Source organism: Lissotriton vulgaris, chromosome 8, assembly GCF_964263255.1.
Source record: "Lissotriton vulgaris chromosome 8, aLisVul1.2, whole genome shotgun sequence".
Lineage (NCBI taxonomy): Eukaryota > Metazoa > Chordata > Amphibia > Caudata > Salamandridae > Lissotriton > Lissotriton vulgaris.
Window position 1 is genome coordinate 465,897,908 of NC_141696.1, and position 13,330 is coordinate 465,911,237.

The following is a 13,330-nucleotide window of genomic DNA, read 5'->3' on the forward strand; positions in this document are numbered from 1 at the left end:
CAAAAGAAAAACAAATGTTTGTCTTTTACTTGTCAATGCTAACTGCATAACTTCATTTATACCTGGAATCCACCTTGCTGAAGACTGGTGGTACTGATTATGGGCCCTATTCACAGAACTAACTTAGGACAAAATCCTAAACTTACTACCATTTTTGTATTCACAGAAAGCACTTTCTCATTTTGGTATTCACAGAAGACACTTACTCATTTCGGTATTCACAGAAGTTAGGAGTCCTAACTTTAGGACTCCTAAATGCCTTCTGTGAATACCGAAAGTCTTAAAGTTAGGCTTTTTCTCAGTTTAGGAGTAGTAAACTGAGGACTCCTAACTTTAGGACTCCTAAATGCCTTCTTTGAATACCGAAAGTCTTAACATTAGGATTGTTTTCAGTTTTGGAGTAGTAAAGTTAGGACTCCTAACTTTAGGACTCCTAAATGCCTTCTGCGAATACCGAAAGTCTTAAAATAAGGATTTTTCTCAGTTTAGGAGTCTTAAAGTTAGGATTCCTAACTTCTGTGAATACCGAAATGAGTAAGTGCCTTCTGTGAATACCAAAATGAGTTAGTGCCTTCTGTGAATACCAAAATGGTAGTAAGTTTAGGATTTTGTTTCAAGTTAGTTCTGTGAATTGGGCCTATTGTCTTTACGCCTTTGAATCTAATGGGGTAACATATTAAAAGAAAGATGAAAGCATGTAGCAAAGATTTGCAAGGATTTCCTTTTTTGGGAATTACACAAAGACATTCAATGAGTATGTCTCAAAAATCTGCATTTTCTCATAGATTTCTGTTATTATCCTTCTCCCCTGCACTTACATTTATAGATTGTCTGTTGGAGTAAGCATGACGGAAATGCGCTTTTGCATATCTAATTATTTTCTTCATTCTTCACTCAAAGTTTTTTTCCATGCAGAGAAAAGCTATTTCCTATTCCCTTTGAAAATATGGGGCTGTTTGAAGTACTTTTTCATATCATTTGCATACTTCATCCAAACCTTTTCAGGACTGTACTTAAGTGAGCAACTAAGTGGGAAAAGATATGGGAAATGTTTTGGAATACCCACAACTTTGTGGGTTAACCCAATATTCTAAGGGCCACTTCTCCGGGAATTGCCACCCCCCCATCCCTCTACTAACTTTAAAAAATGCAGGAAATTCCACCAACATAGACAATGTCATCTCTAGTGGAATGAGAGGTACAAATATTAAGCTTTGTGGATTCCGTGAATCAGTTTTTGGGATGTAATAGCTCAAATTCACGTTCTACAAGTTTAACCTACCCTGGAAACAGAAACCTGCCTTTGAATTAGGTTAGGTCCTGTTTCGAAAAACATTTTGTAGGCATGAGTCTAAGTTACAGTTGCAAAAAGTAACATTTATGAGAGGAAGTTCCAAATCCTATTTTAAAGAATCAGAATGTGGACATTTCTTAGGGACAGGTCGATTTACTATTGCAGAAAGTGAGCCAAGTTGGCAGCGGTATCTGATGTGTCCTCTAAACAAGCATTGGCAAAACCAAATAGGTCTCACGATTCAGATCTATTGGCTTTGCCATTGGTTTTTAGGGAGGCTGTACACCATTCCCGATGCTGTGAAGGATGGCTAAATAATAAACAATAAAACGAAGATGCAAAGCTATCAGCCATCTCGTTTAGGCACGTGCAACAAACTTGCGCATGCCAAAAAAATGAAATGGGCACTGTTTTTCTTTTTATTTACCAATCTGAGTTAGATCATTAATGAAAAATGTAGCACAAAGGTTTTTTTTCTTCTTTGCGATGCACGGAGGGAAGCAACACAGAGGGTGCTGGTGGGGAAAGAAGCAATACGGGGACGGTGAAACAACACAGAGAGGCAAAAGCAACACGGAGGGTGGGGAGAGTGAAAGGGACATGGAGGGCATGGTTGGGGAAAGCAATGCGGGGGGGCAACCAACAAGGGCGAAAGAGAGGAGTGCAGGGTGGAATCAAGAAGTACATGGTCTAAAGCATGGGTACTCACAAACTTTTTCTCGGGGGCCAAATTTACAGTGTGGTTTGTGGCCGAGGGCTGCACCGGTGGGGGCGGGGTCAGTGGGGGAAGGGGCGGGGCTAGAGGAAAAATAATGTGACCTTGAGGTTGAACACAGGCCCCTGCAGCGGATGCCTTTGTCCACTGAGCCACCAGACCCACCATACACACATTTCTCTCTCTCTCTCTCTCTCTCTCTCTCTCTCTCTCTCTCTCTCTCTCTCTATCTCTCCCTCCCTCTCTCTGCCTCCCTCCCTCTATCTCTCTCTCTCCCTCTTTCTCTCTTTCTCTCTCTCTGTCTCTCTGTCTCCCTCTCTCTGTCTCCCTCCGTCTCCCTCTGTCTGTCGCCCTCCTACCTTGGTCTCCCTCTGTCTGCTGCCCTCCGTCACCTCACCCGGTTCTCACTCCCTGCTGCCCTCTGTCACCTCACCCGCTCTCACACCATTCTGCCCTCTGTCACCTCACCCTTCTCTCACACCCTGCTGTCCCCAGTCACCTCACCCGGCTCTCACACCCTGCTGTCCTCTGTCACCCTGTGATTTCACAGCTTGGATTAAAGCGCATATAATGAATTGCCCTAAAACACAGGACTTTTGTTTGTGCTCACTTTCAAATTCTACATACCATCATGTTCATGTTCCAATTGGCGATTGCTATGTCTGTGATCATGTTACTTGTTGTTGTTGATGGGCTATAACTGGAAAAAAACTTTTCTCTCTCTAATTCTCTCATTCTGTTTCTGTTTCTCTCTTCTACCGTCTCTTTTCTCTTCATCTGTGTCCCTCTTTTTCTTTACCTTATTTTCCTGCCTGTGACTGCGTTTCTCCATGTATTGTCTCTTTTCTAGTTTTTTGCTCTATCCTCCCCTTCATTTTTAACAGGACACACTGACATAGCTTGCATGACTCTTTTTAATGGAAAATCTCAGTGAAATGCAGGGCCACATGCAGCATCACCTAGTTGGCTTTGGCAATGATATGATTATTTCATGCTACTTTCTGACACACTTAATACCAAGTTAGCAATTTACCCCTTCATTATACAACAGCCCCCGATTTCCTTTCCAGATTGCCATCCAGTTTCACCCTCTGTCACCTCACTCCACGTGTGTCAGCCCGTGCGCACACACAGCCACACCCGCGTACTTCACAGGTCTTTAAAAGACCATTTACTGCTAATGAGGCTTTATTGTATTTCACCTCTTCTCAGCAACCCTGCAGCTCCACTCTGCCTATCCCTGGAATCGCCCGACCCGACAGGCATAGAGCAGAGTCTCTTGGAGTATGCGCTCCTGCAGCAATGTTTGCTGACACTCTAAAAAAAAAAAAAACAACAGGTTCTGTCTGCAAGGTTGGCGGGTCACCAAGGAAGGCTTGCCGGGCTGCTGGCGGCCCGCGGGCCATACTATGACTACCCGTGGTCTAAAGGAACATTGGGCTGTTGGGGGGAAGTGCATGGGTGAGAAAGCAACACAGGGGAGAAGCACACGGAGGAGAGGATAACACGGAAGAGGGCAGGAGGGAACACACAGGCCAGAGAGAGCAATACAGAACGTGGTAGAGGGGGAAGAGCAGTATTCGAGGGAGACAGCTTGAAAACACATGCACTTACGTTGACAGCTTACCCAAAAATAAAGTAGTGCCTCATAAGTGAGGAGCGGAAGGACACAAGTACAAAAAGCCAACCAATGTTATCCCGACACCCTCAGCTTTAGAGGAAGCTCAGTGTAACTCTATTGCGAAATTCTTCATTGCCAAGGTTGAGCGCATATACGATTCTATGAGCGCTCCCTTGACAGTAAATGAACATCAATCGGGACAAGTTGCAGGAATCGAACCGCCACTTTCAACAGCGAAGGTCACAAACTGGCAACTGTTTGACGATACCTCGTTCTTCTCCTGCCTGAGCAGTGTAAGATCTGGCTAACCTCGTGATCCTGTACCTGCGAAAATTCTCAAACTACTGGATCTTGAACCCCGGCGGGTTCTCATGAGACTCTTAAATGCATCATTAACAGAGTCTCATGTGTTACAGGATTGGAAAAACGCAATGGTTGTCCCTCTCCTAAAAAAAGTAGGAGCCGATGTGTCTAATCTCGCCAACTTTAGACCCATATCCTTGTTGCCTGTCCTCTCAAAAGTGTTAGAAAGGCATGTTAATACTCAGTTAAACCATCTTGTGGAAAGCTCGGGATTTTTACACCCTTCCCAGTCTGGCTTTCGTGCGCATTATTCCACTGAGACCGTTCTACTCGGGGTGACGAAGAGTCTACGACATGGTATCGACCGCGGGGAAACATCTGCACTCATCCTTTTGGATCTGAGTGCGGCGTTCGATACCGTGTCCCATTCCATCCTTTTGAATTCTCTACGGTCCCTGGGAGTGGACGGTCCTGCGTTAGCCTGGATTGCCTCCTTTTTAAGTGAGCGCACTTTCAAGGTCTTCTCCACAAAAGCCACATCTGCCACATGTCCATCGGCGTATGGCATTCCGCAGGGGTCTATACTCAGCCCCTCACTGTTTAACATCTACGTTAGACCCCTGGCTACAATCGCGGAGGACGCTGGGCTGACCATTTTTTTATACGCTGATGACACCCAAATTGTTTTTTCTCTTTCCAGCAATGAGTGCAACAGTGTATCGATCCTGAAGACCGGATTGTCACGTATAGCTGAGTGGATACAAAGGCATCTCCTCAAACTAAACGGTGACAAAACCGAGATCCTCATTTTAGGGAAGCATAAAGATCTTTGGGGCCCGCAACATTGGCCCAGTGATATGGGACCCCTCCCCCAGTCAACCTCTGTGGTCCACAATCTCGGATTTCTCATAGACGAAAAACTCTCTATGAGACAGCAGGCCACTAAGGTGGCCGCCATCTGTTTTGCACCTTACGATGGCTCCAGAAAATTCTGTGGATGCTGCCTCATGCCACCAGGAGAACCGTTGTCCGGGCGTTACTACATCTCGCCTGGACTAAGGTAATGTCCTCTATCTCGGCGCCGACGCTGCTACCATCAACAAACTCCAGGTTGTTCGAAATTCGTCGGCCCAACTTCTCTGTAACATCCAGAGGAGATCATCGGCCTCACAAGCTCTTCGCGATCTACACTGGCTCAGGGTCTCTAGCCGTATTAAATTCAAAGCCCTGTGTTATCTTTTTAAAATCAAGCAGGGTTCGGCCCCAAAATACTTGCAGAGTCTTGTCCAACCCTACAAGCCCAGTCGCACATTAAGATCTTCTGCCAACTGCGACTACGTTGTTCCAAGATTCAAACTTGCAAGGATGGGGGGCCGGGCCTTCTCCCATCTAGGCCCCAAATACTGGAACGCGCTACCCGTCACTTTGAAATCAGAGACTAACCTATTCTGTTTTAGGAAAAAATTGAAAACTATACTTTTTCAATGATTTTCTCGATGCCTTGATTGATTTACGGTGCTGTTGTTGAGTCTGTTTTTCTTCTTCAGTCTATCTCTCGCGCCGGGAAACCCACTGCGGGTAGCTGAGCGCATTATAAATTTAAATATAAATAAATAAATAAAATGGTAAGCAGTGGGTGCTTTCTTGTCCACTGTAAGCTGACAATTGGTATTTAAGCTAACAGACAGCCCGTACTGTCTTGTAGGCTTGACCTAAAAAGGGGAGGGAAAAATACTGTTTCCGATTCGGTAAATTGCCCTCCAAATAGCCGTACAGAGCTTTTTTCCCATACGAAGTGTATGCAGAACCGTACCCGTACGTACGATGTAGTATGGTGTGTACCCAAAGCAGTTCTCCGTACAAATTGTACCGAAGATCGTACAACTCACTAATCCGTACGAATCGCATTCGGAACGTGCAGTACGCAATGTCCATACGGATCGAAGCTGCATTTCCCGACCCAGCAAGTACGAATCGTATTGACAACACTCCGTACAACTCTTTTTCTACGGGAGCTTAAAACGTCCGTAAAAGCAGATTTCACCTCAAAATGCGTATGAAACGAACCCCCCCGGGTACGGTGCGTACACTCCATCAGTACAGGGGTAAGGTGAATCGGGGTACGGTGCATACACCCCAGGATTTCAGGGGTATGGTGCGTATGTTCCCGTGCATACACCCCATGATTGTAGGTGTACGGACCGTAGGGGTACGGTTCTTATACCCCAAGGTCACAGGTGTACGGTGCGTACACCCTATGCGTTCATCCCGTGCGTACACCCCTTGATTTTAGGGGTACGGTGCGTATGTGATAGTGTTTCCCTCCGTACAAATTGCTCATACGTGACGTTTACTGTACGAATCGCGTACTGATTCCCCGTTACGGATCGTACATGGCGGGTCGTTACGCATTTTTACGAATCGTACGGTTCACTGTGCGGGTCGATGTCGTACGGATTTACCCTTCATTTTCGTACGGTTCACAATAATTCAGACGTATTTTCTCGCAATGGATCGTACCACACGATTTGGACGTATTAGGACGATTCCTACGGAAACGGCTACGAATACGAATCGTCGTATGGATTTGTTTCCGGAATCGGAATTGACCCCTAAATCAGTGATATATTCACCTCTGGACATTTCACTTGCAGATAGCTAGGAAAATGCGCGTTTGAGAAACAATTTGAAAATGGGGACTATAATTTGGTAATTTCCATGCAAACACTGATCCTCACATATTTTTTCTCTTTTCCCAGGGGATATCTCATAATGGTCTGGTATTCCCACACACATGAAATACTGACAACCAGGGTTTCATGACTTATGGGTATTCCTGCATCAGGCCTAATATGGTACCTTGTACTTTATCGTGAAACAGAAACTCATTTTGATCATGGTGCTGTTGCTGCTTCTGCACCAGTCATATATGGGTGTTACCTACAGTAAGGTGTATCACTTTATAGTCACCTCTGAGGCGGCACTTGATAAAAGGTTATGTACTTAGTGTCTTTTATCTGGTTATAGAGAATTTTGGCTCAGTCACTATCTCCATCCATCCTGAGAAGGTGTTTGGTTTGCATTTTCCCAATGATTTTGAAAATCTGAAAACCAGGATCTTCACTCAGAGGATATTGTCTTTCTTGTATTTATCATGCCTTTGTGATAATCACCACCACTATACAGACACTACGACTTGATAGATATCCTGTCTATAATGGTGAAGTACAAGATGTGAGAGACACAAAGAGCCATCGGATTACTGACCATGCCCACTGGGCTGTATTAACTATGGCCCTCATTACACATGGACCAGTAATGTCAATCAGGCCAGTAATGAGAGAGGCCGGCCATAGCAGGATTACAAGCCCACGAGAACCCCACAGGTCCATCGTTTTTTACCCAGACACTTTGCATGCTGATAGCAGGTGATTTTATGGGGTGAAATATATGTGGGAATTGGTGTGGAAGTGGAAACACTTGGCCTTGTATGGAATTTGTGGAGTAATTATACATTCAGAGTTACTGATGCCCATGATATCGCTAATTATACGGAGAGAAAGGTTTCCAGGCTATTCCCCCCATCCTCCATAAAGGACCCCATTGTTGTAAAAAGCAAATTAATATTAATTAAGGGCTCTCAAGGTTCCAAGGTCACTGCCTGAGTAGCTAATCTATTACACGATTTGTTTGCATTGTGGGACTTTTAGCCATGATTTTGTAATGGATTGACCAACACAAACTGGTACCAGGAGGAACCACTTCTTCTACATGATCCTGGGAAACCTGAGAGCTCTGCATATGGAAACATGTTAGTGCATGTAGCTTTTGGGGAATTACAACTGCATCCGAGCATCCGAGTAACGCAGTGTCGTGATTGGCTGGGGTAGTCTGGGAGCCTCTGTCCTTCCTGGTTTCTGCTTCCTGCTCCTGGAGTTGACCGAAGAGCAAAAGAGGACGAGAGGCGGCAGCTGGCCTGCAGAAAAGTGTTTTATTTAAATGTATTTTCTTTTATTTGCCTCACCACCCGCGTTAAGTTGCAGCAGCCACTGCTAACTCCTACAGGTGAGTGTGAAATTACCACAGTCTCAGTGGCCCACTGTTTGGATGGTTTTTATTGCACCCAATGAAGTCCTACACAGCAGAGGGCGGTGTTCATCAGGTACAGTAAATAGCAGCCATTGGATGGGAAATGACAAGCAGATTTTAGTTCTGTATCTGTCCTTGTAACTGCATGGGCTTTTTTTACCCGCTAAATTTCGTGTGGTTTGACCCTCCAACATTAATTTTAAGAAAACTGCATAAGTGTGGTGTTAGCTGCCAAACTAATAATTCTGGCCAATGTCAGAAATTTGGGCTTTGGAATTAGGGAAATGGGTTGTGTTTGCATGTGAATAGGAAATTGATGACAGTAAATTAATTATTACCTTCATATCCTTATTGAGTTCTTTCTGAAAATCGATCAAATTGTTCTTTGGTTGTGGAACAGGAGGCCAAATCTTCTGCTTTAGTTTGCACCTAAAAAACAAACGTGTTTCTGCTGAAAATATTGAAATTATTCATACAACGGCCCAAAGTCATACAGACAATGCAGTGCTGCAAAGGAAAACATCATTCACCTAGTCTGTATTTGCCCCCTTTTAAAGAATGCACACGTTTTACTTTTGAAAAACATTTTTAATAGAAGAGGCATCAGAACCTGCAGTACGGTTTTAATAAAGGGACTTGATCCTTCTGATCCTCAGATCAAATGTAAAATTATGAAAATCTTGGATTTTATGCGACAAACTGTTTAAATGAGCTGTGACTACTACAAGAAATTATAACCTTAGGGGTATTCAAACCTAATTTGTTAATACGTGTAAATGACTTTATAGGATTTAGTAGCACAGTGGCACTTTTTACTGATACTAAACCCTAACGTCAACATTTCAGTTTGATGAACATTACTACCATGTGTTTAGGCGTTCAAATACAATGGCACTTGTATTTTACTTTTAAGAAATCATTAGCAATCATGCATTACATTCAAATAATTTTATGTGTTATTTATGTGGAATTGAATATATGTTTATGGTGTTTATTAAATTAAAACAATAAAGATTCGAATTTGAATTCATATAAATCATAGCACTCAGGCATTTAAATGTCCTGGCAAAATGCATTATCATTTTAAATATATGGTTAACGTCATTTTACATCCTAATTCTTTACATGTACGGATTATATTGTGCTATTATGTTTTAATTACTTACTGGTATTCCCATTCCGTCCTGAGGCTACCTTGGGAATGAAAGACTGGGGATGGATTGCCATGACATTTTCAGAAAATACCGATGGCTGCTCCGAGCACTGTCAGTAAAGGTATGAATTTAGCGGCCACATCTCGGCCTGGGATGTAGTGGTCCTAAGGCAGACCTTAACCCAGAATGGGGCCCGTAAACTATCAAGGAGGGTAACCTCCTTTGCCTGCAGGAAACATGGGCTCTGTCTCCAATACAGAGTGCAGTCTTTCATGGGTTACACCAAAGGGCTGTTAAATGAAATCACTTTGGACGCCCATCAGGTGGCCTCTCAATTTATATCATGAACAAAGTGGACAAACCCAATAGAGGTGACTCTGTTACAACTACTGTGCCAGGCACCACTCAGGTTTGTAAAAAGAACCCTCACTCACCAACCTAGTTGGCGGCATGCTTCTTCATTGGGTTCCCGACTAGGTAGCCGAATGCTGCCCAGCTGTGCTACAACGCCTGATTACAGCTGAGCAGGTTTTTTTGGTGGTGTGTGGTGAAGTGGTGAATGTAAAAATATCTCTGGGATTCCTTACTGACCAATTTTCTATTCCCAGCGACCCAGGATATATTAAAAAATAGATGGCCCTTGCAACACTTTTGCGCCGTTGTTGCTGTACTTTTGTGATGCAGCGGTGGTGTAAACAATGTGGCCACTTTACAACGTGATGCATCTAGGGAGATGCGTCACGTTGTAAAGCCCTGCGTCACATTATAACTGTGTCAGGTATAATGTATGCAGGGCGAGCATTCCCATGCAGGAAAGCCTTGTCGAAGTGACGCAGTGAAATCTACAAGATTTCCCGGCGCCACATCTAGGATGCCACTGCATCAAAACCCTATGCCTGCTTGAAGCAAGAGTCATGCAGTGTATTGAGAATAGGACTCCCCGTGCATTGCTGGAGTTGTGGCATGCTTGCGGCGCGACTCCAGCAATGCGTGAGTTTTGCGCCAACAGATGCGTCAGAATTTCTGACACATCTGTCAATCCTTGCGCCATGTTGTGCTGTATTGTAAATAAGGCGCATCCAAGGCGACGCAAGGGTTGTGCAGGCTGCCGCAGGGAAACTGACGCAGCTCTACAGATGCCTCAGTTTCTTGTAAATCTGCCCCAGTGTTTTTAAAGTAGCCCCGGGCAGCTTTGAAAAATTATTGTTTTGACATAGAGCAAGCATGCAGCGATCACCAGGACCACTATCTGCTCCTACCCATACTGACAGCCAACACATTTCAGATGGGAACTGCCCGCTAGGCATAGCTTCCATTTCCACTTGCAAATATGTTACCACTCCTATTCGGGTTTCTGTAACAGATCATTAGTTTCCCACCAAAAATAACACATTGTATACCAATTCACAAAGGAGACGGGACCATTCATACACCCCCCTAACATTTGCGGAATGGTATAGACCGCAAAGTATACTTTGCAAGCAGACACGGCATTTCCAACTTGCAAAATAAACTTTGAGCAACAAAATACATTCTTTTGTGGTCATAAAACAAGTGACTTTGCGAATCGCAGGCTTTGCGACTGCTAAACATTTTGTACATCCAATCCATAGTTCGCCTTTAGATAACATAAGGCAAAAAGTCACAGTAGGTAACAAGGAGGGATCTCTGTGATCGTACATGGGCAATTTGTGCTGCATAATATTGAAATTAAGTGCTGCATAGTGATAAGAAATTATAACATTATTGTAGGGGCCTTGATACCCCAGTGATATTTCGTGCCTTACAAAATTATTGCATTTACCTTTTGCACACGTAGAGTAGAAGCAGTGACATCAGGACCGGTGCAATTATTACCCCCAAAATTGTCAGCAGGTGACTTTTGCCTGGGATGCCTGTCAAAAAAGAATAATAAAACTAAATTGGGGCATGTGCAATATCTGGGAGTGTGTTCGTTGTCTTAAAAAGCAAAATTCAAGGTATGTAATTATGTAATTACCAGAGATTGATTCACAAGGCAGACAATAAGCCTTATCCCTAGTAACACAATTACGGTTTAGGCCCCGACTATGAGTCAGGCGGTGCCGGTGGAATTGCCTTAGGGGATTCTGCTTTCCTTTATTCTGGGTGGGATTGTAATCCCTTCTGGAAAAAGCAGCAGCCAAATCTCTTTCCCCGTTAATCCCCTACCTCCCACACCCCTCTCCTTCCACCCCAGCCCCACACAGAGGCCACAGCACATTGCCCAGAGAAGGTGGTAAACGTATGTCTTAAACCCCATACCATTGGGAATACTGGGCCCGATTCACAGAACTAACTTAAGACAAAATCCTAAACTTACTACTTTTGGTATTCACAGAAGTTAGGAATTTGTCTTAAATTTGTTTTAAGACAAACTTAAGACTGATTTAAGACAGACTTAAGTTAGGATTCTGTCTTAAGTCTGTCTTAAGTCTGTCTTAAGTTTGTCTTAAGACAAACTTAAGACAAAATCCTAACTTCTGTGAATACCAAAAGTAGTAAGTTTAGGATTTTGCCTTAAATTAGTTCTGTGAATCGGCCCCTTTGTGTGGTTTTACGACTGCTAAATCTGACCCCACACAGTAATTCCTCATTCCATGGGGTTTACTCATAATTGCACACTACCAGGGCAGTTTTACGGTATAATAACGTTATTTTCATCTGCGGATTTATTTCTCAGCCAGCACCGTGAACCTCCTAATCAGGTCCTTAGTATTCAGAAAACTAAGGTATAACTGCATCAGGGTTTTCCAAGTTAAAATTTCAGCAGGTAAAATCTGGTGGAATTAGCCTGCACAGCGCATTCCAGGATTCAGTAGTAACCTGCAAAAAATGCTGTGGAATCACAACTTTCTAAAGTAATTCCCCATTTCCTACTGTACAGGAATTATTGATGTAGTATTACTGCATCAGGGGTCGTGAGACTCCCGTAATGGCCAATGTGGGCTTTTCGTCTGCCATATATGGAAAGAGAGGTCACTAAATGCTTTCAAAGGCTTTGGTGCATTCCCCCACTGTAAAAACAAAAAATAGCAGAAGATTCCTAAATGTACCTTCAGTAGGCCTACCACATTAGAATATGGCCCCTCAAACAACCACAACTCCCTCATGTATATAGATAAATGTATGTATGTATGTAGTATGTATGTAGTATGTATGTATGTATGTACGTACGTATGTATGTATGTATGTATGTACATACGTATGTAGGTATGTATGTATATATATGTATGTATATATGTATTATGTATGTATGCATGTATGTATATATGTATGTACGTACGCACGTACATACATACGTACATATGTATGTATATATGTATGTATGTAGGTTTTATTTCTATAGTACAAACCTAGCTCAAAGGCAGCAGAGTCGCAAGGATTATTTGAGCCATTGGGGTACTCTATTTTACCGGAGGAACTTGAAAGCACCATGTTAAGTGCCTCAGTTCACATTTTGTACAGAATGAAAGAGAAGCCTTAATACACTGTCTCTTCAAAGGACAAAGATAGTGATGAGGTACAGCAGTATTTTAAAATATATGAGAAAAACAGTGATGAAGTCATTTATAACCTCTATGCCTTTGAAATGTGTGTTTAAGTTTTGGAATGGAAACAAAAAAACAGTACTCAATTAAATTGAAATAAAAAACCCAAGACAAAAAAAACGTGCAACACTATCTTCCCTTGAAGGCACTGTGAAACATCCCATAAACTGGAACGCGTATCCTTCGAAAATAAAGAAAGACACACACCCTCAGCAAATTATAATACTAATAATGTTTTTAAAAAAGAGTAAAATGACAAAAGTGCACACAGGATGAAGATGAGAAGCTGCAGAAAAAGACCTGCTTGTGACCGACTCACGAAAACATGTTGGCTTACACATCTCTGCGGTGAAAAGAAACCTGCAATCCTTTTCCTGGGCCCCTGAGACTTGAAACATGTCATGTCATAGCATGCCAGTACCTGAATGAGGTTTTTTTTCGAGTAACATGCTTGTGTTTGAGCTGTGGCAGATGGAAATGTCTGAGATCCCTTCACCATATTTGAATGAGGAGCCCATAATTGTTATCTTCAACATTATAGACTCCTAGTCATGTGTCAGTTTTAATTTCAGGTTGATAACCCAT

General features: G+C 43.0%; 1 protein-coding gene across 3 annotated transcripts in view; it reads right to left on the bottom strand.

Moving 5' to 3' along the window:
- The window catches only part of LOC147697185 (interleukin-5 receptor subunit alpha-like), a 360,931-nt gene that overhangs the window by 5,983 nt on the left and 341,618 nt on the right, over window positions 1-13,330 (bottom strand). For all 3 annotated transcript variants that reach the window (XM_086934250.1, XM_086934252.1, XM_086934251.1), the window contains 2 exons: window positions 10,981-11,071; window positions 8,361-8,451 (listed from right to left, as the gene is read on the bottom strand). In XM_086934250.1, the coding sequence (XP_086790376.1) occupies window positions 8,361-8,451; window positions 10,981-11,071 (182 nt within the window). The remainder of the gene's footprint in view (window positions 1-8,360; window positions 8,452-10,980; window positions 11,072-13,330) is intronic.